The sequence below is a fragment of the Hypanus sabinus genome, chromosome 10 (genome assembly GCF_030144855.1).
Source record: "Hypanus sabinus isolate sHypSab1 chromosome 10, sHypSab1.hap1, whole genome shotgun sequence".
In the NCBI taxonomy this organism is placed as follows: Eukaryota; Metazoa; Chordata; class Chondrichthyes; order Myliobatiformes; family Dasyatidae; genus Hypanus; species Hypanus sabinus.
The window spans coordinates 160,351,820-160,379,336 of NC_082715.1; the positions used below are offsets into that span (position 1 = coordinate 160,351,820).

Genomic DNA, 27,517 nt, shown 5'->3' on the forward strand with positions numbered 1-27,517 from the left:
GGTTGGTTTATTAATGTCACATATACTAACATCTGGAAAATTTTTGTGTTTGTACTAAATTCAGGTAGATCATTTCATACATAAATACAAACATAAGAGAAAAGATCAAGCAGAATATAGTGTTAGGTACAGGGAAAGTATATCACAGGTAACTCACTGCTTTCCAGAGACAGTAGGAAGTCAATGGTTTGCACTCAAATCTGAAATTTCCTGGAGTCTTCGCCAGATTTTCCATCCCAAGCCGTGAAGCATCAGGACAGAATGTTTACTATGGTGCATGTTAATGAGGACATGCTGAATTTTCTCAGCCTTTTGAGAAAGCAGGGCACTGAAGCACTTGTTGCTCATTGAGTCCACGTAGCTGGATCAGTACAAATTGTTGGTAATACTTATACTGAGGAAGGTGAAGGTCTCAATCATTCTTTCTTCAGCATAAGTGAAACAGGCAGGAGAATGAGTTCTGCCCCATTTCCTGAAGTCAATGGCCAACTCTTTGATTTTGCTGATATTGAGGGAAAGAAGGTTGTCATGACAACATGGTACAAACTCTCTTCCCTTTTCCTGTTCTCCATTTCATTGTTGTTTGAAATCTGATCCACCATACTGCTGTCATTTACAAATTCATAAATGAAGTTAGAGCAAGTTGGACAACACAGTCATATGAGTGTATAAGGAGTAAGGGAATGATGCTGCAGCCTTGTGGGGCACAGTGTTGAGGATGTTGTGGAGGAGGTTTTTCTGCTTTTTCCTACTGATTGTTGTCTGTTGGTCATGAAGTAGGCGAGGGTACACAGGCAGAAAGTGCAGAATACCCCCTGAAAAAAGTATAATATTCTCCATGTTCTTGGGTGGGTGGGGTTGACCATTTAGGAGATAGCAGCAGCCTAGTCTATGCCACCAGAATTGGCTGTGAGGATGGCAGGGAAGGGTGAAGGTGGGGGGAACCAAAGTGATAGGAGAAAAAGTAGTTAAGGGGCAGACAGGAAATTTTGAGGCCACAAAAGGGACTCTGTACTGTCTCCCTGATGGTTGAGTTAAGGATGACTCTGAGCAGCTGCAGAACATTCGCAAGAACCAACAGAAGTCATCATGCGCCGTGGAATAAATGATATAGGTAGAAAAAGTGATGAGGTCTTGTGGAGTGAATATAGGGAAATAGTATTGAGTTTAAAAAGGAAAATCTTGAGGGGAGAATTTTCTGGATACTTGAGCCATGTGTCAGTGACTGTAAGAACAGAAGGACATGGCAGATGGGTGTAGAGAGAGAAATGAAGATTTATGGACCATTGGGATCACTTCTGGGACAGAAATGATCTGGACAAGCAGGACAGCTGTACCACAACTAGAATGAGTTTGAACAGCAGTCAATCAGCGATCGTGACCATGAGAAGACATAGCTCACTCAGGTTCACCTGTTACATACATAAGGCATCAATTCACAACAGATCAGCATTTTGAAAAGCATTCAATCGGCAATCGGGACCGTGAGAAGACATATCTCATACACATTCTCCGAATGAGTACCTAAGGCATTAAATTCTGGCAGTTTGGTGTTTTGAACACAGGCCAATCAGCAATTGGGATCGATTTGAAAGAACAGGGGAAAGTGAAACAGACTTTGTTGGAGTGGCCAGTGTTAGAGTGGTCACTGTCTATAAAGTGGCAATGTCCCACATTGGCAATGGAACGGAAGATCAACAAGTACGTGAAGAAGTGGCTTGGAGTACCGAGCAGCCTCACCAATGCTGAAATCCACAGTAGCCAGACAAAGCTTACCATCCCAGTGCAATCCCTTGTTGAAGAGGTCAAGGTAGCCAAGGTAAGATCATTCTTGATGCTTCAAGACTCAAAAGACTCTGTCATCAAGAACACCCAACTGGATGTGAGATCAGGCAGGAAGTGGTCAGCCCAGGTAGCAGTTAATGAGGCAGAGTCTAGATTGAAGCACAAGGAGACGGTTGGGGCTACCCAGTTAGGCCACCAGGGACCTGGATGGACAACCCACAAGTGGTGGTCATCTTCTACAGGTAAGGAGCACCATGAGCTTGTAATGCAAGAAATTCGAGAGGTAGAAGAGGAGAAGAGGTTAGCTAAAACAGTTGGCCTGGCCAAACAAGGGCTTGGACCTGGTGGGAAACTGTTGAACAACAACATCTATCTTCAAATGTCCTGTGGCAGATGGAACCACTACGCATTTCTTTTCTATGCAGAGCAGAGTATGACCTACTCCCAACACCTGCCAACCTCAGCACCTGGTATGAAGATAAGACAGACAGGTGTGCTGTTTGTGGTGAGAAGGGAACACTTCAGCATATCTTGAGTGCATGCAGGGTCAATCTTTCCAGCAGCATGTACACTTGGGAGACATAACAACGTTCTCAAAGTTGTAACAGAAGCGGTGGAGAAGAATACAGCAGCACAACTTATCTCATGCCCGGAAAACATCTCATGCACAGAACATCGCAGATCATTTGTGAAAGAAAGCTCCAAGTCAAGGGTGTACAGCGCAGGCCCATGATCAAGCATACTTTGTTCAGCCAATGCCTGGTTTGTCAAGGCCGACCTGGATGGGAAAGGCAGTTTCCCAGAGCAAATTGCGTCCATATATAATCATCTGGTCTGACACCAGTAGAGAAGTGGCTATTGGTGAATTCACAGTCGCCTGGGAAGACAACATTGATGAAGCCCATGAGCGCAAGTTAACCAAGTATGCAGAATTAAGATCAGAGTGCAGAGACAGAGGGTGGAAGGTCTCATGCTGTCCATTCGAAGTAGGGTGCCGTGGCTTTATTGCGTTCACTTTCCAGAAGTGGCTGCGTGACCTTGGCTTCACTAGAAGAGAGACCAAGTCAACCAGCAGGGCTGGAGCTAAGGCAGCAGAGGCAGGATCATCATGGGTGTGAACTAAGTACGTCCAGAGGGGCAGATAGTCGGACAGTATATCCATCTTTTGTAAACTCTTCAGTAGCTGCATAGACACCTGAAGAGTAGACTATCTGTTGGAAGGAAGCGACCAACAACTCTGATAGAGGCAGATGCCCAGTTGTTAAGCTCACCATTGGGAGGTGGTGCGTTAGCACTGCTGGCCCACCACCTCGAGGGAGTCTTGATCATAAGTGGGCTGAAACTCCTGAGGACAGGTGGCAGACCAACTGATGATCCCACTGATTATCAGGACAGGAGAGTTAACATCTTCGTCTAAGCGTATTTTCAATTCAATTCTGTGGACAGTCCAGTGAAAGGGCCACGCTGAACCTGGTAATGAGCCTGGCCAGGTGACTGACCTTACAGGGGTGAGCAGTTAGGTAACAGTCACCATATACAGTGGCATGCAAAAGTTTGGGCACCCCTGATCAAAATTTCCGTTACTGTGAATAGCTAAGTGAGTAGAAGATGAACTGATCTCCAAAAGTCATAAAGTTAAAGATGAAACATTCATTTCAACATTTTAAGTAAGGTTAGTGTATTATTTTTGTTTTGTACAATTTTAGAGTGGAAAAAAAGGAAAGCAGCTCCATGCAAAGGTTAGGGCACCTCAAGAGATTTGAGCTCTTAGATAACTTTTGTCAAGGTCTCAGACCTTAATTAGCTTGTTAGGGCTATGGCTTGTTCACATTCATCATTAGGAAAGGCCAAGAGATGCAACTTTCAAATCTTTATAAATACCCTGACGCTTCAAACCTTGTCCCAACAATCAGCAGCTATGGGCTTCTCTAAGCAGCTGCCTAGCACTCTGAAAATTAAAATAACTGATGCCCACAAAGCAGGAAAAGGCTATAAAAAGATAGCAAAGCGTTTTCTCAGTTCGTAATGTAATTAAGAAATGGCAGTTAACAGGAACGGTGGAGGTCAAGTTGAGGTCTGGAAGACCAAGAAAACTTTCCGGGAGAACTGCTCGTAGGATTGCTAGAAAGGCAAATCAAAACCCCTGTTTGACTGCAAAAGACCTTCAGGAAGATTTAGCAGACTCTGGAGTGGTGGTGCACTGTTCTATTGTGCAGCGACACCTGCACAAATATGACCTTCATGGAAGAGTCATCAGAAGAAAACCTTTCCTACGTCATCTACAAAATTCAGCATCAGAAGTCTGCAAAAGAACATCTAAACAAGCCTCACACACAAAATGCTGGTGGAACACAGCAGGCCAGGCAGCATCTATAAGGAGAAGCACTGTCGACTTTTCGGGCCGAGACCCTTCGTCAGGACTAACTGAAAGGAAAGATAGTAAGAGATTTGAAATTAGTGGGAGGGGGAGGGGAAAATGCGAAATGACAGGAGAAGACTGGAGGGGGTGGGATGAAGCTAAGAGCTGGAAAGGTGATTGGCAAAAAGAAGGTGAGACGTGCAGCTTTTGTCAGTCTATGTTAAGAAGCTGGATCAGGAACTGGATAAAGTTTGGATCATTTGGTAGACTGAAGGGGTGATAGATGGAACATACAGAGAGGTAGTTACACTCAAGCTGCAGGACACAGGAAACTGGGCGACAATCAGGAAGGGGAAAGGGGTTAAGGAGCCAGTGTAGTGCATCCCTGTGGCCGTACCCCAAACAACAGATATATCACTTGGAATACCGTTGGGGGAGATGACCTAGAGGACAATCACAGCAGTCAGATCGCTGAGTGCCACTGAGTCTGGCTCTCTGACTCAAAAGAGAATTGGGGAGAAGAGGCACACTGTGGTGATAGGGGAATCGTTAGTTGGGGAAACAGAAAGCAAGTACTGTAGGTGAGAACGAGATTCCCAGATGGTATGTTGCCTCCTGAGTACCAGAATCTGGGACGTCTCGATCGAGTCCTTAAGTGGAAGGGTGAACAGCCAGAGGTCATGGTCCATGTAGGTACCAATGACATGGGTAGGACAAGTGACAAGGTTGTGTAGGGAGTTCATGGAATTAGGTGCTAAATTAAATCCAGGATTGTGATCTCAGGATTGCTGCATGGTGGGGATTAAACTAGAGTTGCTGGGGGATGGGAACCAGAGTGTCAGAACAATTAGTGGAGATGTTGTGGAGACAGATGTTGATAAGATATCAGACCCAGGAGTCAAAAGGTTGAGCATGGTGTGACTCATGCCCTGAGCTGCATATACTTCAATGCAAGAAGCATCATGGGAAAGATTTTAGTGAGACTTGATTGCAGGAGGAGCAGGACGTGCAGCTCAACATTCTGGGGTTCCATTGTTTTAGTTGTGACAGAGTGAAAGGGATTAAAGAAGAAGGGGTAGTGTTACTAATTAGCGAAATGTCAGGACAGACGGGGGAACTTCATCTCGTGAGGCTATATGGGTGGAACTGAGAAATAAGAAAGGTATGACCACATTAACGGGATTATATTATAGACCACCCTGTCTATATTATAGACAGGATTTAGAGGAGCAAATTTGTAAAGAGATCGCAGACTGCTGCAAGAAACATAGGGTTGTTATAGGAGATGATTTTAACTCTTCACATAGTGACTGGGAATCCCATACTGCAAAAGGACTAGATGGGATAGAGTTTATTAAATGTGCTCAGGAAAGATTCCTTAATCAGTATGTAGAAGTCCCAACGAGAGAGCTTGCAATACCGGATCTACTATTATGAAATGGGACAGGGCAGGTGACAGAAAATTGTGTAGGGGAACACTTTTGTATCTAGTAACCACAGTGCCATTAGTTGCAAAATAAATATGCAAAAAGAGAGGTCTTCTCCACAGGTTGAGATCCTAAATTGGAGAAAAGCCAATTTTGATGGTACCAGAAATGATCATTCAAGTGGGGATTGGGACATGAACATCGATTTCTCATCCCCTTCAAAGTGCCTCCTCCCCTTTTCTCTCTCTCACCTTATCTACTTGCCTGCCTATCACCTCCCTCTGGTGCTCCTCCCCCTTCTTTCTTCCTTCTATGGCCTCTGTCTTCTCCTATTAGATTCCACCCTTCTCCAGACCTGTATTTCTTTCAACAATCAACTTCCCAGCTCTTTACTTCATTCCTACCCGTCTCACCTAACACTGTGTTTTTTTCTCTCCCCACACTCCACCTTTTAAATCTACATCTCATCTTTTTCTCTCCAGTCTTGCTCGAGGGTCTTGGCCCAAAACATCGACTGTACTCTTTTCCATAGATGCTGCTTGGCCTGCAGAGTTTCTCCAGCGTTTTGCATGTTGTGTGGATTGGTACAGACTGTTTTCTGACAAATGTGTACTTCATAAGTGGGAAGCATGTCAGAATAAAACGTAAAGATCACAAGTGTAGGAAACACTGGTTTTCAGGAGATATTGAGGCCCTAGTTAAGAGAAAGAAGGAAGTGGATAGCAGGTAGAGGCAGGTAGGAACAAATGAGGAGCTTATGGAGTATAATAAATGCAAGTAAACACTTAAGAAAGAAATCAGGAGGGCTACAGAAGGCATGAGGTTGCTCTAGCAGACAAAGTGAAGGAGATTCCTAAGGGATTAGACAGATATGTTAAGAGCAAAAGGATTACAAGGGACAAAATTGGTCCTCAGGAGGCCGGAATGGTAATTCATGTGTGGAACCAAAACAGACGGGGGAGATCGTAAATAAATTTATTGCATCAGTATTTACTCAGGAGGCAGACACAGAGTCATTAGAAGTGAGACAAATTGGCACGGACTTCATAGACCCTGTACAGATTACAGAGGAGAAAGTGTCTGCTATCCTGAGGCAAGTCAGGGTTAATAAATTCCAGTCCTGATAAGGGTCTCAGCCCAAAATGTCGACTGTTCACTCTTTTCCACAGATGCTGCCTGGCCTGCTGAGTTCCCTCAGCATTTTATGTGAGTTGCTTGGATTTCCAGCATCTATAGATTTTCTTGTACATCTGATGCTATGTGCCTGTTATGCCAGTGCAACTAAGTTTTTTATTGCACGTATGCATAAATATACTCTTGCATGTGGCAATAAACTCAACTTCCCTTCATCTTGGCACAGTAGCGTAGTGGTTAGCACAACACTTTACAGTAGTGGTCGCCAACCAGTCTATTGCGATCAACCTGTCAATCTTTGAGACCTTCCCAGCAGATCCCGAAAAAAAAAAGAAAAATAAATACACAAATACATTATGCCTGGTAAACCTTTTGATACAAATATGTAGTAACTTCTACTTTGAAAAAGGACCACTTGACAAATTGATGCCAAAAAGGAACAACTTTATCTAGAACGGTAAAACGATATTCGCATACACAGGTTTTCACCAATGCGCACCAGGCAGAAAAGACCGGAAGGAAAACCCCACAACCCCAGAAACAATCTCTTTACAAACAGCTTCCGTAGCGGGAGTATTGCTATATTACCATAATCCTAATTGATATTAATTTATATTTAGAATGCTCACATTACAACACTTCTCCCCCTTTAAATTCCAACGTTCCCCAAATGTAAAAGAAATGGGAAACATAAACAGCGGTGTCATTAGAATGCGTACCCCTGAAACTTGTCTCAGTAACAGTTTACCAATACCAGGAAAGTTGAGGAGCTGGAATCGGGGTTGAAGGCACAGCAAACATGCTGCTCAGAGGACGTGGATCTATAAGTGTTAAAGGACTTGTCACTCTGTGAATATTTTTCACAACAGTTCGATGAATCCCTGGATATAATGCAAACAGCTCAGTTGTATTTGTCAGAATGGCTTTCCAGGATTTTACAACAAAGGAGGACTTCCTCACTCTTTTGCACTTAAAGGAGAGAACGAGAGGTGAAGATATTTACAATGAGTTAAAAAAATATGTCCGTGAAAATGACATCCCCATTCATAAACTGGTGACAATTACTACTGATGGGGCCCCAGCAATGCACGGTGTGCGCGTTGGTTTTATAGCACTGTGCCATAATGACCCCGATTTTCCCGTCTTCCTGGATTATCACTGTGTGATTCATCAGCAGGCCTTGGCTGGGAAGGTCGTGGACTTTTCTCATGTAATGACACCGATGGTCAAACTGATAAACTTGATTTGAGCAAAAGCACTTCAGCACCGCTTATTCAAGGTGTTATTGGATGAACTCGATGCCACTATGGCCTACTTGATAAGCTAGTTACAGTGTTTTCTTGGTTGAATTATTTTGAAAGTTTGACAAAAGCATTTTATGTAATTAAAATACAATTAGCCCAAATAAAGGGCCTCAAGTTGGAAGTACAATCTGAGCTGTTTTTTCTCTAAACGATTTAGGAGGCCGATCTTGCCTTTCACTAAGGCTGAGGTAGGGGATCTTGGGCTTAAAAAGGCTGCTGACCACTACTTTACAGTATAGGTGACCAGGGTTCAATTCCCGCTGCTTCCCATAAGGTGTTTGTACATTCCTCCTGTGACCACACGGGTTTCCTCCAGGTATTCCAGTTTCCCCCCATAGTCCAAAGACGTACTGGATGGTAGGTTAATTAGTCATTGTAAATTGTCCCATGATTCAGCAAGGACTAAATTAGGAATTGCTGGGAGTTGCAGCTCAAGTGGCCAGAAAGGACAATTCCACACTGTATCTCAATAAAAAAACTATGTTCTAGCCCCTACCCTCCGTATGTATCTAGATAAGTTTTATCATCCAGGAGTGCTTCCATTCAGTTTAATCATCACTATTTGTATTGAAATGCAAATTATATATAAAATCCAGCAATTAACACAATTCCCCAGATATTTCTAACAGAGCCTTAATCTCTTTACCTACAACTTTACCTACGAAATCTTCAACTACTCCTAATAATTTCTGCATGTTATAATCATACATGTTAAAATGGCTTACTTATTTTAATAAACAGTAAATAAATATAGATTCAAGCCAATAAGGAAACAACTTTAGTTTACAGGGGAAAAAAAAGTTGCTTGATATATGAAAGAGAATAGCTCTTTCTTTTTGATGCCTTGCAGTACCAAGGCATAAAATTGTGGCTCATCTTATAAAGGTATTAGAAAGTGCTTAACAGTATATTAGTTTGTATTTTCAATGTTCCTTTAAGCACCGCAAAGCTGCTTAAGATGTGGCATGCCAAGCACCACAAATCTGTTGAAATGTTTAAGGGGCTAATTGAATGGTCATATAGAGAACTTTAATTGGTGCAACTTACTTAGATGTTTAGAACAATTTTATAGATGAGGCTAACAAAGTTTACCAGTTTCTGAAAGAGATCTCCAACACATTGATGGTGACTCCACTGTTGAACTCTGGGCAGCAGCCCATCATAGAACTCCTTGTGTATTTCGTAAAGCTCAGGAACCTTGAAGAAGATGGTCTCTATTTGCTGGTTGGTGAGAACAGGTTGAGATGTAGTGGCAGCTGCTTTAAGAGGCTTCATAGGCTACAACATAAAGATATAAAGTGAAGGCACTTGTACAAATACAACTTGTGGTTAATGAACTTCCAAGAAGTACAGAATCATCACTATAAAATGCCACAATGCAGGTGACAAACAATAGCAACTCTAATCAAGCAAGTAATTCAATTTATTTCTGTATACAATTCTGTTCTACTGCAATTGTTAATTGTTTTCACCCTCTGAGATTGATAGCTTTGTACAGAAAAAAAGTAATTACCAAGTTTTTCAAACTTCAATATAAACTAATTAGATTTAATTAATCTAATTAAACTAATTAGAGTGCTGTCAACTAGCCAGAAGTATCAGAAAAGGTATTAAAGCAAGTAGGGCAGAGATTGTTAAAAAGGTGAGGGAAGATAGCAAGCAAAAGTTTAACTTTTACATCATGGAAGGTCACAGTACAGCACACAAATGATTGGTAAAACACAATAATAGGATTCTAGAAATCAACAGCAAAGGAAGACTTTGTATCCCCACTATATCATGTTGGTCAAAAAAAGGAGAGATTTGGTCAAATTTCATTTCCCAGTTCCTAGTGCATAGCACGTGAGGTTACTGCACTATAGAGATACTGCCTCCGCCTTCAATGTGGGTGTATTAGCTTTTGGTATAGAGACAATTACAGAAGACACAGAAACAGGCTTATTGGCCCAACTCGTCCATGCAACCTAAGATTCTCATTTGCCAGTATTTGATTGATTTGGCCTTTCCTATCCACATACATATCCAAGGTACTTCTAAATGCTTTTATTGTACTTGCCTTAACCATTTCCCCTATCAGCTCATTCTATATACTGACTGCCGGTGAAAACATTGCCCAACAGGTTGCTGTAAATCTATCCCCTCTCACTTCAAACCTAAGTCCTCTTGTACTTGATTCCCAACCCTGGCAAAAAGACAGTGTGCATTAATTTTATCTATGCTACTTGTGATTTTATACACCCCTATTAACTAAGAAAGGATGTGCAGGCATTTGAGAATGTTTATTAGAATGACCAAGAATGAAAGGGTTAATATTTGAGGGGCATTTGAGTGAACATGGAGAAGATGTTTCCTGTAATGAAGGAGTCTAGGACCAGTAGGAGGACATCCATTCAAATAGAGACGAGGAGGAATGTCTTCAGCCAGAGGGTAGTGAATCTGTGGAAGTTGTAGCCACGGCTGGCTGTGGAGGCCAAATGATTGGGTATATTTAAAGCTGAGGATGATAAATTCTTGATTAGTAAGGATCTCAAAGGTTTTTGGCAGGAGAATGGGGTTGAAGGGGAATAATAAATCAGCCATGATAGCCATGATAGAATGGCAGAGTAGACTCAATGGGCCAAATCTGCTCCTATGCCTTGTGTTATAAGATTATCCTTCATTCTCCTATCTCCAGGGAATAAAGTCCCAATTTGCTCAATCTCTCACGAGAACGTAATCCCTCAAGATCCAGTAACATCCTCATACATCTCCTCTGCACTCTTTCAGGCTTAAAGATGTCCTTCCTTCAGTAGGGTGACCAAAAATTAACACAATATTCCAATTGTGGCCTCACTGATATCTTAAACAATTTCAACATACTTCCCAGCTTTTATTTATTTTTTATTTTAGAGATACAGCATCGAGTAGGCCCTTCCAACTCTTTGCGTAATGCCACCCCAGCAACCCCTGAACAACCCGATTTAACTCTAATCTAATCATGGTACAACTTACCATGACCAACTAACCTACCCAGTAAGTCTTGGGACAATGGGAGGAAACTGGAGTACCGAGGAAAGCCTGGGAGGACATACAGAGACACCTTACAGAGGATGATGGAGCCTCTACACAGACTGCCCTGACTGAAGGCCAGTGGGTCAAAGCACTCTTCACCTCCCTGTCTGCCTGTGACATGCCTTGCAAGAAAACATGCAATTGTACTCCTAGCCCCTCATTTGTCTTCTCAAAATAAAACATTACACATTTATCCAAATTCATTTTCACATTCATTCCTCAGCCCACTTGTCCAGCTAATCAAGATCCCTCTAAAAATCCTGACAACTATCTTCACTGTCTAAAACACCACCTATTTTACTGTCACCTGCAAACTTACAATCCATGCCTTGTACATTCTCATCTAAGTCATCGATACAGATTACAAATAGCAATGGGCTTAGCAGCAACCCCTGGAGAACACCACTAGTCATGGGCTAACAGGCTGAAGAACAACTTCCACCTGTGTTTCCTATCATCACGCTAATTCTGTATCCAGTCAACTCACTTTCACTGGATCCCGTATAATCTAACTTTCTTAGCAGCCTATCACCCGGCAGCTTAACAAAGTCCATATAGACTACATCTACTACCCTACCCTCATCGAACTCCTTGGTTATTTCTTCAAAATTATATTTCCAAATCAATATGACGTACACATTGGAGAGGAAGTTTTCTTTAGTGATTTCTCTATGTGCCTAAAGCCCTTGCCCTTCTTGGTGATAGCTGTGCTGTCAGAACAGAGAGGAAACTGTGGCAGCACTGGCTGTGACGAAATGTGATCTAAGCAACTTGGACCATGGAATGATTATTGGAGTATCTCAGAGACTTCTGATCTCTTGGGATTTTCACCCACACTAGTCTCCAGAGTTTGCAGAGGTTGATGTAAAAACAGAAGAACATCCAGTCAGCCGCAGTTCTGTGGGCAAAATCGGCCTTTTAACGAGAGAGGTCAGAGGAGAGACTGGTTCAAACTGACAGGAAGGCGACACTAACTCCAATAACGTGTTACAAAAGCAGTATGCAAAACAGTATCTCTGAATGCACAAGACATTAAACATTTAAGTGGATGGGCACATGGGGTTCCAGTCCTACACCCAATGAAGTAGCCACAGTGTGTATACAGCCCTGCACTCTTGTACCTAATAAAATGGCCACTGCGTGAATACAGCCCTTCAATCATTAAAAACCATTGTTTATTACTTTGAACCAATTTTGAATCAAAATGCTCTGTATCTCATGAGCTTTCTGATTAATCTGCTGTGTGATTCCATCTAAATGCCTTGCAAAATCTATGAAAACAACATTAAATATGTTATTTCCCTGGTTCACCTTCTTAGAAACTTTACAGTTACGTTTAGTTAAATGAGACCTTCCTTCAAAGATACTGCCCAAAATAAACTACACATAACTAAAGGTTTAAAAGAATCTTTTGATTGTTTTCCAGTAACACCTAGACAACAGAGTTTGAAAAGAACTTAATTCCATACCAAGGAAAGTCTGGATAAATGAACTTGAAGAGAGAACAATGGTTTTAACTTGGAACTAAAACAGAAATTTCACAAATAGCTTCCAAAAGTTTCCATGTTTCAAATTTAAAGTTAGAAATCACAAATACCCTTGTAACTTTGTTACATTTTTTTCTTTACTTTTCTTTGATGTTCCTCACAGGATCGCGAATGGTTTGTTTCAACCCAGTTGTGGTGGTTTTGCAGCCACTGAGGGAACCATAGTCTCTGCCACAGGTTGGCCTCGACAGGTTTGGTGATTCCACTGACTGTGGGGGATTTGGTTCAGCCCCAATGACTGGATTCAAGATTCTCAGTGCCACCTGGAATATTCCTCTTCCACTTTGGGCAGTCAACAGCGAGGGATTCCCAACACTCAGGGGGAATGTAGCCTTTCTTCACAAAGCAGTAATCTCTTCCCATGAACTCAGAACAGAATGTGTGTTTTAGGTGCAGTACTGAAGATCTGGGAGGAGTTGAAACAAATAATCTGACTGGCTTTAAACAATGAAGCCTGAGAAGCATTCTCTGCGCCTGCTCCTCAGGAGTACCACCTTTCAAATTCCCACTCCTGCTTGACTGGACTATATTGTACTATTGAGTATTAACAAATCTGCTTTGTAGAAAAAGGAGAAAATACTTTACATACCAGTAAGAGAGCCTCTAAGTGACTCAGGTACGTTTCCTCGCTGGCTAAGATTCCAGATAGAACCCACTTTCGCATCTCCAACCCTTTCTCCAAATCAGGTTCGCTCTGCAAGAAAAGACAAATATCAGCTCTCTATTGTAGTGCGTATGGAAAAGCAGCTCATCTTCACAAAGTCAATTTGTTTCAAGTAAGGTTCTAAGTTAATAAATAAATATTCCATGACAATTTTTTAACTTGCTACCTGTACTCAAGTGGTTATTTCAGTGGTGAAGGTGATAGTTTTAATAGTTTCTCAGGAAGCTCCGCCTCAAGGAGACAATATCTATTATCAAAGATCCCCGTATCACATTCTCCCAGCTACCGCCAGGCAGAAGACACAGGAGCCTTAAGTCCCACACCATGAGGTTCAGGAACAGCTACTTCTTTTCAATGGTTCATTTCATGAAACAATCAGTAAAACCCTAATCACCACAACTATAGCAACACAATGATTATTTTGATAACTCTGTACTACAAAAACTGCTATATTTTTGTACTTTCTTGTAAAAATTGTGTATAATTTATGCTTATAGTTTTCTTTATAATGATGCGTATGTGATGCTATACGCTTGTGTTGCTGCTGCCAGTAAGTTTTTCATTGCACGTGTGCAAACATCTCTTTAGCGAGAGACAAAAATCTCAACTTTGACTACATTCTAATATCTGCTACGTATAGTAACACCAATCAATGAAGTGAGTGCCTAAGCTGGACAGAAAGTCCTTGTTACACACGCAAAATGCTGGAAGAACTCAGCAGGCCAGGCAGCACCTGTGGAAAAGAGTACAGTTGATGTTCTGGACCGAGACCCTTCGGCAGGACTGGAGAAAAAAAGCTGAGGTGTAGATTTAAAAGGTGGGGGAAGGGGAGAGAAACACTAGGTGAAACCGGGAGGGGGAGGGATGAAGTAAAGAGCTGAGAAGTTAACTAGTGAAAGAGATACAGGGCTGGAGAAGAGAGAAATCTAATAGGAGAAGACAGAAGCCATGGAAGAAGGAAAAAGGGGAGGAGCAGGGCAGGCAAGGAGATAAGGTGGGAGTGGGAAAAGGGGATGGAGAATGGTGAAGGAGGGGGCATTACCAGAAGTCCAAGAAATTGATGCTCATGCCATCAGGTTGGAGGTAACCCAGACGGAATACAAGGTGTTGTTCCCCCAACCTGAGTGTGGCCACATCACAACAGTAAAGGAGGACATATTGGAATGGAAATGGGAAGTGAAATTAAAATGGGTGGGCACTGGGAGATCCCGCTTCTTCTGGCAGATGGAACATCGGTGCTCAGCAAAGCGGTCTCCCAATCTATGTCCGGTCTCACCGATATACAAGAGGCCACACTAGGAGGACTGGACATGAACATAACAGACTCACAGGTGAAGTGTCACCTCACCTGGAAGGACTGTTCGGCACCCTGAATGATAGTGAAAGAGGAGGTGTAGGGGTAGGTGTAGTACATGTTCCACCTGTACAAATAAGTGCTAGGAGGGAGATCCGATGTAGATTGAGAGACTGCTTCACTGAGCACCTACATTCTGTCCACCAGAAGAATTGGGATCTCCCAGTGGCCACCCATTTTAATTCCACTTCCCATTCCCATTCTGATATGTTTATCCATGGCTTCCTTCACTAACACCTTATATTCTGTCTGGGTAGCCTCCAACCTGATGACATGATCATCGATTTCTCAAACTTCCAGTAATACCTCCCCACCTCTCCTTCACCATTCTCCATTCCCTTTTCCCCTCTCACCTTTCCTCTTTACGTGCCCATCACCTGCCTCTGGTCTGCTCATCCCTTTTATTTCTTCCATTGCCTTCTGTCCTCTTCTATCAAACTCCAAATAGGATAATCCAAATAGGACATACAGGGTAAATGGTAGGGCACTGAAGAATGCAGTAGAACAGAGTGATCTAGGAATAATGGTGCATAGTTCCCTGAAGGTGGGATCTCATGTCGATAGTGTGGTGAAGAAAGTTTTTGGTATGCGGGCCTTTATAAATCAGAGTAATGAGTATAGGAGTTGGGATGCAATGTTAAAATTGTACAAGGTATTGGTAAGGCCGAATTTGGGGTATTGTGTACAGTTCTGGTCACCAAATTATAGGAAAGATATCAACAAAATAGAGAGAGTACAGAGACGATTTACTAGAATGTTACCTGGGTTTCAGCACCTAAGTTACAGGGGAAGGTTGAACAAGTTAGTTAGGTCTTTATTCTTTGGAGTGTAGAAGGTTGAGGGGGGGGACTTGATAGAGGTATTTAAAAATATTAGGGGGATAGATAGAGTTGACGTGAATAGGCTTTTTTCATTGAGAGTAGGGGAGATTCAGACAAGAGGACATATTTGAGAGTTAGGGGGCAAAAGTTTAAGGGTAACACGAGGGGGAATTTCTTGACTCAGAGAGTGGTAGCTGTGTGGAACGAGCTTCCAGAAGAAGTGGTAGAGGCAGGTTCGGTATTGTCATTTAAAATAAAATTGGATAGGTTTATGGACAGGAAAGGAATGGAGGGTTATGGGCTGAGTGCAGGTCAGTGGGACTAGGTAAGAGTAAGTGTTCGGCACGGACTAGAAAGGCCGAGATGGCCTGTTTCCGTGTTGTAATTGTTTTATGGTTAACACAAAGGGGAGGAAAAAGACTAGAAGATAAAGTACTTGATTGTAAAGGAATCATATTCACAAGAGACTGCAGATGCTAGAACCTGGAGCAAAAAATAAACTGTTGGAAGAACTCAGCAAGTCAGGCAGCATCTATGGAGGCAGATAATCAACATGTTTTGGGACTGAGAGTTCAGAGGGAAGTTATCATATATACAAAGTGAGAGGCACTGTGATAGGTGATTGATGTAACATAATGGGAGCAGTGGGAGTGGTGAGATGTGATGGGTGTGATAGCCAATTGGCAGAAGGTAAGCGAAGAGGCTTTCAGGTGATAGGTGGAATCAGATCAGAGAGGGATGATTCGTGGATGGTAGCAGGTGGTGGGGAGTTATAGGAAAGAGAGAAGGAACTCAGTTGGATAGATATGTAGGTGATGGGCAGATAAAACTAGGTGGTGGAGAGTAACAAAGAAACGAAAGGAGAGGAAAACCTGGGTGAATTGGTGTTAGTGGAAAAGGAATACAGAAGATCTGGGTTACCTGAATTTGTAAAAGTGAATTTTCACACAATAGGCTACACAAGTTGGAAATGAAGCGTTGTTCTTCCAGTATGCATTTGGTCTCACTGTGGCAAAAGACCAGCACAGAGACGTCAGGGTGGAGTTGGATTGAGTGTGGAAGGGGATTTGAAATGATACGCAACTGGAAACTCAAGGCGATAACTGCAGAAAGAGTACTGGTGCTCCTTAAAGCAATTAGAGCCAACACCCAGCCTCCCTGATGTAAAGGTCACTGAATGCAACAGACTGACGGGAAAGGTGCACACAAATCTCTGCCTCTCTGGATGATGGTGGGAGAGAGGAGGCAAGTGCTACACCTCCTACAATTTCAGGGGAAAGTAATTCGGGAGTGGGAGAGAAAGGAGTAGATGGGAAGGGATGGCGAAATCATGGACAGAGTGATCCCTGCAGAAAACAGAAGGGTGGGGTAGATGGGACAGGTGTTGGATCCTGCTGGAACTGTGCAATTTTATGTTTTGGATGCAGCAGCTAATGGGGTGAGAAGTGAGGGCCGAGGGAACTCTGTCTGTATTCTGTCCAGGGAGACAGGAGATGAGTGCAGGGCTTGTGAACTCTGGCAGAGGGGAAGCCACATTTTAGGAAGCTGGAGGACTAAGGCAAAAAGACTCATCTTCAGAACAGAGACAGAGAAACTAAGAAGGATGGTCTGCCTATAGAGTGGGAGGAGGTGTAGTCGAAGTAGTTACTGTACTATATTCTGTCGAACTGGGTATATATACATATGCTTCTCGTGAACAAGATCAGCCCAATAGGCTTTCTAATATGCAACATTAACGATGGAATCATTGTGAAAAATTTCCTAGTGTTGAGGCAATTGAAATATATAGCACTATCAAAGAGGTTTAATACACACCAGTTTTCTCATTTTTCCTGTTCTGTGAAGGGCTCCAGACCTGAAACAATAATACTGTTTCCTCTCTGCATTCTGAAATTTTATGCCCCGTAGATTTCCAACACTGAAAATTGTTTGCTTTGGTTGTGCTTTAATTGGTATTGTTCTCAAAATGAATTTATATTAATGCAGATTCCTTGCATAAAACATAAAGTCAGATCATTTTCACCAGCTGAGCTGGACAGATAAAACCATCACTGTAGAAATCTAATAACGTCACACTCTTGGAATTTGGTGTCCCAAAGACTGAGCCATACACCCGACCATCATTATTTCCAAACAGTGAAACACCAGATTATTGGATCCACACTCTCACGACCCACTGAGTGGAGATGTTTCCCCTTATATTTCCCTTAACCTTTCACCTTTAACCCACATCCTCTAGTTGTAGTCCCAATCAACCTGGATGGAAAAAGCCTGCTTGTATTTACCCTACCTATACCCCGATAATTTTGAATACTTCGATCAAATCTCCTTCGATCTTGCTTGTTCTAAGAAATACAGACCAAACCTACTCAATCTTTCCTAAGAACTCAGGTGCTCCAGACCTAGCAGCATCCTCGTGAATTTTCTCTGTAATCTTTCAGCCTATTTACATTTTTTCGATAGGTGGGTGATCAAAACCGCACACAATACTCCAAATTAGGCCTCAGCAACGTCTTCTGCATCCCATCAGGACAATAAACACACACAAAATGCTGGAGGAGCTCAGCAAGCCAGGTAGCATCTATTGAAAAGAGTATAGTCGACATTTCAGGGCAAGACCTTTCATCAGGACAATACACAATACATTGATTTATGAAGACCAATGAGTCACAAATATTCTTTACGACCCTATCTACATGTGATGCCACTATCAATAAATTATGGACCTGTATTCCCAGATCCCACTGTTTAACCACACCCCTCAGTGCCTTACCGTTCACTGTGTAAGACCCACCCTGGTTGGTCATATCAAAGTGCAAAATCCCACACTTGTCTGCATTAAATTCCATCTGCCATATTTCCAACTGATGAAGATCCCGCTGTAAGCCATGATAGCCTTCCTCGCTGTCCACTACATCCCCAATCTTGGTGTCATCCGCAAAATTGCTGATCCAGTTAACCACATTATCATAAGAACAAGTTATAGGAGCAGAATCAGGTCATTCAGCCCATCGAGTCTTCTCTGCCATTCCATCATGGCTGATCACAGATCCCACTCAACCCCATACACTCGCCATGTCCTTTGAAGCCCTGACCAATGAGAAAACTATCAACTTCTGCCTTAAATACATGCGTTCCACCCCCTTTACAAAGGTAGAGTGTTCCTATGAAACCTTTCTTAATCCAAAATAGCGTAAAGCGACCAACCATTAATTGATATGGGGAAAAAATTTTAAAAGTGAAAATTTTGTTTGTAATGCGAAAGCAGGTTACTAATGTAGATCTTTTGTAAAAGCGAAGTGGCATAAAGCTAACACTCGTAAAGTGGGGCACCTGCATGTCCACAGACTTGGCCTACACCACAGGCTGTGGCAGAGCATTCCACAGATTCACTACTCTCTGGCTGAAAAAAAATCCTCCTTACCTCTGTTATAAAGGGTTGCCCTTCAATTTTGAGGCTGTGCCCTCTAGTTCTGGATACCACCACCATAGGAAACATCCTCTCCCCATCCACCCTATCTAGTCCTTTTAATATTCGGTGGGTTTCAATGAGATTTCCACCCCGCCCCCCCATATTCTTCTAATTCCAGTGGGTACAGGCCCAAAGATGCCAAATGCTCGTCATAAGTTAGACCCTTCATTCCAGGAATCATCCCCGTGTGCCTCCTCTGGATTCCCTCCAATGACAACACATCCTTTCTGAGATATGGGGCTCCAATCTCTAAGTGCAGCCTGACTAGTACCTTATAAAGCCGCAGCATTACCTCCTTGATTTTGATATTCTATTCCCCTTGAAATAAAAGCGAAATTGCATTTCCCCTCTTTACCACAGACTCAACCTTTAAACTGACTTTCTGGGAGTCATGCACAAGGGCTCCTAAGTCCCTCTGCACCTCTGATGTTTGAACCCTCTCCCCATTTAGATAATAATTTTCTTTATTGTTCCTTTTACCAAAATGGATTAGCAAACATTTCCCAACACTCTTTTCTATCCGCCATTTTTCTGCCCATTCTTCCAATCGTGCTGCAATCGCATTGCTTCCCCAGCACTACCTACTGCTCCACCTATCCCCATATTATTTGCAAACTTTGCCACAAAGCCATCAATTCCATTATCTAAAGCATTGACAAACAATATGAAAAGTAGTGGTTCCAATTCTGACACCCAATGAACACCATGAGTCACTGGCAGCCAACCAGAAAAGGCTCTCCGTTATTCCCACACACTGCCTCCTGCCTGTCAGCCATTCCTCTACCCATGCCAGTATCATTCCACATCATAGATTTTCACTCAAGCAGCCACGTGGGTGGCACTTTATCAAATGTTTTCTGAAAATCCAAGTAAATGACATCTCCTTTGTTTACGCCGCTTGTTATTTCCTAGAAGAGTGCCAACAGATTTGTCAGACAGAATTTCCCTTTATAGAAACCATGCTGACTTTGATCACCATTGTCCAAGTACCCTGAAACATCATCCTTAATAATAGATTCCAACAGTTTCCCAACCACTAACTGGCCTATAATGTCCTTTCTTTTGCCTTCCTCCCTTCTTAAAGAGTGGAGTGACATTTGCAATTTTCCAGTCTTCTGGGACCATGCCAGAATCAAGTGGTTCTTGAAAGATCATAACCAATGCATCCATTATCTCTTTAGCAACCTCTCTCAGGACTCTGGGATGTCGTCAACCTGGTCCAGGTGACTTATCCACCTTAAGACCCGTGAGATTACCTCGCACTCTTCCCTTTGTAATAGCAATGGCACTCACTCCTGCTCTCTGACGGTCATGGCCCTCTGGCTCACTGTTAGTGTTTTCCACAGTGAAGACTGATGCAAAGTACTCATTAAGTTAATCTGCTGTTTCTTTGTCCCCATTACTACCTCACCAGCATCATTTTCCAGTGGTCCGATATCAACTCTCACCTCCCTTTTACTCTTTATATAACTGAAAAAACTTTATATCCACCTTTATATTACTGGCCAGTTTGCCCTCATATTTCATCTTTCCCTTCTTATAGCTTTTTAAGTTGCCTTTTGTTGGGTTTTAAAAGCTTCCCAATCACCCAATTTCCCATTCACTTTTGCTACCTTATATGCCCTTTCCTTGGCTTTTATACAGTCTTAAAATCCGTTGTCAGCCACAGTTGCCTACTTGTGCCACTTGAGGATAAGTTCTTCTGTGGTGCATACGTCTCCTGTGCCTTGTGAATGATTCCCATCTCTGCTCTACTGTCATCCCAGGCAGTTTGCTCCTCCAATCCACTTGGGTACTGTCTCATGCCTCTGTCACTCCCTTTATTCCACTGCAACACTGATACATCTTCCTCATGCTTCTCCCTCTCAAATTTCAGCCATGACTCAGTGATACCCTCAACATCAAACCGACCAATCACTTCCACGAGTTCATCCACCTTATTCTGAACGCACCTTCAATCCTGCATTTTTCGCCCTTTTGAATTTTGCCTCTGTGGTACAATTTAACTCTTTGCTCTGCTCTAACTAATTCTGTCCCTTGCAATCCTTTTGCTTTTAACACACCGGAAGGATCCCTCAGGATTCCCCTTTACCTTGTCTGCTACAGCAACTTCATGCCTTCTTTTAGCACTCCTGATTTCTTTCTAAAGTGTTCTCTTGCATTTCTTATACTCCATAAGCACCTCATTTGTTCCTACCTGCTATGCACCTCCTTTTTTAATCATAACCAAGGCCTCACTATCTCTAGAAAACCAAGGCGCCCTACACTTGTTATCTTTACCTTTTATTCTGACAGGCACATACAAGCTTTGTGCTCCACTTTTGAAAGCTTCCCAATTACCAAGTGCATCTTTGCCAGAAAACAGCATACCCCAATCCACATTTGCCAGATTATTTCAAAACTGGCCTTTCTCCAATTTAGGATCTCAAACCCTCAGCCCCATCTATCTTTTTGCATAGTCACTTTGAAACTATTTGGATTGTGGTCACTACATGCAAAGTGCTTCCCTATACAAACTTCTAAACCCGCCCTGTCTCATTCCCTAACAGCAGATTGAGCACCACACAAACTCTTGATGGGACTTCTGCACACTGATGAAGGAAACTTCTCTGAACACATTTGACAAACTCTATCCCATCTAGTCCTTTACAATATGGGATTCCCAGTCATTATGTGCACTTCCTATAAGAAGCTTATGCTTCTTGCAACAGTCTGCGATCCGCTAAATCCCGATGATTTTTGGGTGGTAATGTATCCCCATGAGCACGGTCATACCTTTCTTATTTCTCAGTTGCACCCATAACGACTCATTAGGTGAGTTCTCCAGTCCAGCCTGACAGAGCACTGCCGTGACACTTTCCTTGACTAGTAATGCCACCCCTCCCCTTTTAAACCCTCCCCTTTTAAACCCCCCCACTAAAACAACAGAACCTCAGAATATTGATCAGCCAGTCCTGCAACCAAGTCTCACTCATGGCTACAATATCATAATTCCAGGAGTTGATCCGTGCCCTGAGCTCATCTGTCTGTTGTACAATACTTCTTGCATTGAAATGTACACAGATCAATACACTAGTCGTACCATGCTTCACCTGTTGATTCCTGACTTTGTCTGAGGTCTTTATCAACATCTCTCTCCACAACCTCGCCATTAACTTTTCCAGCACTCTGGTTCCCATCTCCTTGCAACTCCAGTTTAAACCTCACCATGCAGTCTTAGCAAACCTTCCTGCTAGGATATTAGTCGCCCTCCATTTAAGGTGTAAACTGTCCTGTCTGTACAGGTTGCACCTTCCCTGAAAGAGAGCCCAATGATACGTAAATCTTTTTTTTTATTAGTTTTTCAAAACATTTTACAAATTAAAAACCCCAAATCCCAATGAGGAACATTAAAACAGTGCAAAATTAAGCATACAATAACAATATGCTACAAAGGAAGAGAATTTAGCAAAAAAGAAGCACCTAAATTAAAGACAAGTAAGCTTAGTGTCCTCCCCAAGCCCCACAACACAAGAAAAAACAACAGCAACTCCAGACCAACCACAACACAATATAGAGAGTATAAGTCAGGACAGCCAAACTCTCAGACTGTGAGTACACTCAGCAACAGAGGGTAATAATGCCTTCTATCAGAAAAAAAAAGCTGAAAGCAAGGGACCGAAAAGAAAAAAAAAACCCTAGTCAAGAGGAAGGTTATGAAAGTACTCGATAAAAGGTCCCCAGACCTTATGGAACTTTAGATCCGAATTAAGAACTGAATAATGAATTTTTTCGAGGTCCAAACAGGCCATGATGTCATTAAGCCATTGAGCATGAGTGGCCGGGGCAACATCTCTCCATCTGAGGAGGATCAAGCGTCTAGCCAGGAGAGAGGCAAAGGATAATATTCAGCATTTGGTCGGACCCAGACATAAATCTGTCTCGCCCCAAAAACCGAACAGAGCAATTAAGGGGTTTGGTTCTAGGTGCTGATTCAGAATACACGATAACGTAGTGAAGACATCTTTCCAGAATTTCTCCAAGCTAGGACAGAACCAGTACATATGGATGAGAGAGGCCACGCCCCTCTTGCATTTATCACAGAGCGGACTAACGCTAGGGTAGAATCGAGATAGTTTAGATTTAGACAAATGGGCTCTATGAACAATCTTAAACTGTAAAAGGCAGTGGCGAGCACAAAGAGAGGTTGAGTTAACCGATTTGAGAACTGAATCCCAGCTCTCCTCAGATAAGGAGATATTTAAATCCTGCTCCCAGGCCATTTTGATTTTATCCATGGGGGCCCGTCGTAAGGCTGCTAGTTTATCTCGGATGATTGATATTAAGCCTTTACCTAGTGGATTCATGGAAAGAAATAGGTCCATAGCATTTTTCACAGGCATTTCAGGAAAGTTAGGAATTAAAGGAGCAATAAAGCGTCGAATTTGGAGATATCTGAAAAAATGAGCATTGGGCAGATTGAACTTAACAGAGAGCTGCTGAAAAGAAGCGAAGTGATTATCAATGAAAAGATCTTCAAAATGTCTAATGCCCTTCCTATACCAAACATGGAATGCTGAATCGTATGTAGTAGGTAAAAAAAAGGTGATTATGAACAATAGGGCTGGAAACGGAAAACCCCTAGAAACCATAGCATTTCCTGATCTGAGCCCATATACGCAAAGTGTGTCTAACAAGAGGATTAGCTATTGATCTGGGCAGACTACTAGGGAGTGCAGAGCCAAGAAGTGCAGAGATAGATAATTCTTTAGTGGAGCTCAGCTCCATCGCCACCCAGTTAGGGCACTCGGGTTGGCTGTGGAAGAAAGACCAGAAGGTAGCACAACGTATATTAGCTGCCCAATAATATAAACGAAAGTTAGGTAAAGCCATGCCACCCTTTTTTTTAGATTTTTGGAGATGGATTTTATTAATTCTAGAGCGCTTATTCTGCCACAGATATGACAAAATAATAGAGTCTAAGGAATCAAAAAAAGATTTCGGAATAAAAATTGGGATAGATTGAAATAGGTATAAAAATTTGGGGAGAACATACATTTTAACAACATTAATACGACCTACCAAAGACATAGATAGAGGTGACCATTGTACCAGACTCTGTTTTATAGCATATGAAAGATTGGCAAAGTTTTCACGAAAGAGATCTTTAATCTTCCTTGTGACTGTAATTCCAAGCTAAGTAAATTGATAATGGACTACTTTAAAAGGGAGATCATGAAATGTTAGTTCTTGTGCTTCTTTATTAATTGGGAGAAGTTCACTCTTATGTAAATTAAGTTTATAGCCAGAGATCTGGCTAAACTGGTCAAGAAGTGAAAACATTACAGGTAAGGATGTAGACGGATTTGAGAGAAAGAGTAATAAGTCATCAGCATAGAGAGAAACTTTATGCTCAACACCCCCTCTCCAAATCCCAGTCAATTCAGGGCAGTTTCGAAATGCTATCGCCAGAGATTCCATAGCCAAATCAAAGAGAAAGGGACTTAAGGGGCATCCCTGGTGGGTGCCACTTTTGAGATTAAATACTTGGGATTTCTGAAAATTGGTTAAAACAGAGGCAGTAGGACACAGGTACAGCAATTGGATCCAAGGGATGAAACTTTGGCCAAGGTCAAATTTTCCTAAAACTGCAAAAAGGTAGTTCCACTCTATACGATCAAATGCTTTCTCCGCATCGAGGGAAATAACACATTCAGGAATCCCAGTCGGAGGTGAGTATAAGATATTAAATAAACACCGATTGTTAAAAAAAGGGAAACGGTTTTTAATAAAGCCTGTTTGGTCATCAGAGATAATGGAGGGAATGACGATTTCTAATCTATGAGCCAAAACTTTAGCTAAGATCTTTACATCAACATTGAGCAGAGAGATCGGCCTATACGAGGAACACTCTGTTGGGTCTTTGCCCTTTCTTAAAAGAAGAATAATAGATGCCTCACTGAAAAAGGGTGGCAATTTGCCGTAATTAAACGAGTCAGATAATACTGAAAGTAACTCAGGAGAAAGAAGAGAAGAGAATGATTTATAAAATTCTACAGGGAACCCATCAGGTCCAGGAGATTTCCCTGAGGACAGTGCAGAAATTGCAAAAGATATTTCTTCAAATGACATAGGCGCATTGAGTTTGGTTTTGAAATCAGATGAAAGTGAGGGGATATTCAGATTCTGTAAAAATTGATCAACAGAGATATTGTCATTCAGAGATTCAGAGGAATAAAGCCGAGAATAAAAAATTTTTAATGCATCATTAATTTCTAAATGATCCGATGTAAAGTCTCCGTTCTCCTTCCGGGTCTTTGTAATATGTTGTTTGGCTTTGGAACGCCTCAGCTGATTGGCTAGGAATTTACCAGACTTATCCCCATGAATGTAAAAGCGACTCTTGCTTTCGAGAAGTTGGCGTTCGACAGGTTGAGTGGACAGAAGGTTAAATTTAGTTTGGAGTTCAACACGCTTCTTGTATAGCTCAGGGTTCTTAGCTTGGGAATATATTTGATCCAATTCTTTAATCTGGTTAATGAGGTCTAATCGATCTGCATGGGATCTTCTGTTGAGATTTGCTGTGTAAGAGATTATTTGCCCCCTCAGATATGCTTTCATGGCATCCCAGACAATGTGGGATGGCACTTCAGGTGATGTATTAGTGTTAAAATAAAAGGTTATCTGATCCTTAATAAATTTTTAAAAATCATCATCCGATAGTAAAGTTGAATCAAACCGCCAGTGTTTATTCCTCTGAGGGAGACCAGGCAAATTCAGAGAGACAGTAGTTGGGGCATGGTCAGAGATCAGTATACTCTGATAGTCACAAGAGTGGGCAAATGGAATAAGTTGGTTATCGAGTAAGAAATAATCAATTCTAGTGAAGTTATGGTGAACATGTGAGAAAAAGAATAATCTCTCTCCGTAGGATGGAGGAAACGCCATATATCAGAGATACCATAATTAGAGAGAAACGATTGGATAGCTAAGGCAGATTTAGTAGGTGGTCTAGTAACAGAGGACGATCGATCCAAATTGGGGTCTAACCAACAATTAAAGTCACCACCCAGTATAAGAGAGTATGAGTTTAAGTCTGGTAGTGAGGAAAAAAACCGTTCAAAAAAATTAACATCATCAAAGTTGGGGGCATACAGGTTTGCTAGTGCAACTTTAGTGTTATATAGTTTGTCAGAAACAATAATAAAACGGCCATTTATATCAGATATTTTATTATGGAGTTCAAAAGGAATATTTGAGTTAATAAGAATGGAGACTCCCCTAGCTTTAGCGGTAAAGGATGAATGAAAATGCTGACCCGCCCACTTTGACAAAAGCCAGGAGTTATCAGAACAACGAATATGAGTTTCTTGAAGGAAAGCAATGTCAGCTTTGAGTTGTTTGATATGTGAGAATACCTTCCTCCTTTTAACAGGGTGATTCAATCCCATTACGTTCCAGCTCACGAATTTAAGTGCATTATCGATTACTAATGCATCAAAAGGCAGAAGGCATATAAAAAGTCAAGCAGTACAATAGCAGTCTGGGAGCAGAGATGTAAACATAGATTCGTAAAATCAAAACATATACATGTCCTGAGTAATAAAGAGATATAGTATATACAGTGAGTGATGTTGGAACTAGAAAACCTACCCCACCCACACAACCCAAAACTAGACGGCTACCAAAACAAGTAGCTAGCTCTACCAAAAAAATTAACCCAAATACAACTTCCAGATCTGTGTCATTAACAGCAGTTCCGTATAAATACTATAATAAATAGTAACTAGTTTATGCACTAAAAAACATAACTACAGATTAGAACACCTTCTACAGGAATATAAAACTTAATACAGAGAAAATCGGAAGAGGACCAAACCTAACCTGCCAGCGAAAAAATTATAGAAGAATAAAGTAAGAGAAAGGAAAAAAAGGGATAAAAAAAAGGAGAGGAAGGGGAAAATTATAAATTCAAGACGAGTATTTATCAACCATTTACAGAGAAGAGAGAAGAAAATTCAGAAATTAGAAAAAAGGGGTGAAGAAAAGAAAAAAGTATAATAAAATAAATAAATATAAAAAGAAGGGAAAATAGATCGGCAATTAAACTGTGAACCAACAAACAGGAAGGCCTTCACTGAAGACTTCAAACCTCCAAAACAAGTTAAAGTCAGTTGTAGAACTCTGTAGATAAAGTTGTACAACAACAAAAGATAGATTTCACATACAACAAATCCAGGGAGAGATTGTCAACAGCCCTTAGAGTTTCGATGAATAATGTCTGAATGATTCAAGTAAAGTCTGAGTCCAAAAAAAGTAATTTTACTACGAGAAGTACTTATCCACCATTTTAGGAGGTCTGATTGGGTTCCGAAGATGGCTGGATAGCCGGAAGACTTGCCACAAATGCTTCAGCTTCCTTGGCTGACTTAAACCATTTGTATTTCCCAGTGTTAAGTTTGATTCGTAGATCAGCAGGGGAACGAAGCGAGGGTTTAAAATCACGATCAAAAAGTACTTTCATTGCACCTTTAAACTCAGCACGCATCTTTAAGGTCTGGGGTGCAAAATCTTCCACAAAGCGAATGGTTGTATCCTGGAAAATGAAAGAACCTCTGCG

At 41.7% G+C, this 27,517-nt stretch overlaps 1 protein-coding gene across 2 annotated transcripts in view; it reads right to left on the reverse strand.

Annotated features, from left to right (window-relative positions):
- The window catches only part of si:dkey-91m11.5 (PH_BCR_vertebrate and RhoGAP_Bcr domain-containing protein), a 406,087-nt gene that overhangs the window by 256,029 nt on the left and 122,541 nt on the right, over positions 1–27,517 (reverse strand). For both annotated transcript variants that reach the window (XM_059983343.1, XM_059983342.1), the window contains exons 3-4: positions 13,197–13,301; positions 9,102–9,287 (exon numbers count right to left, since the gene is read on the reverse strand). In XM_059983343.1, coding sequence (XP_059839326.1) covers positions 9,102–9,287; positions 13,197–13,301 — 291 coding nt within the window. The remainder of the gene's footprint in view (positions 1–9,101; positions 9,288–13,196; positions 13,302–27,517) is intronic.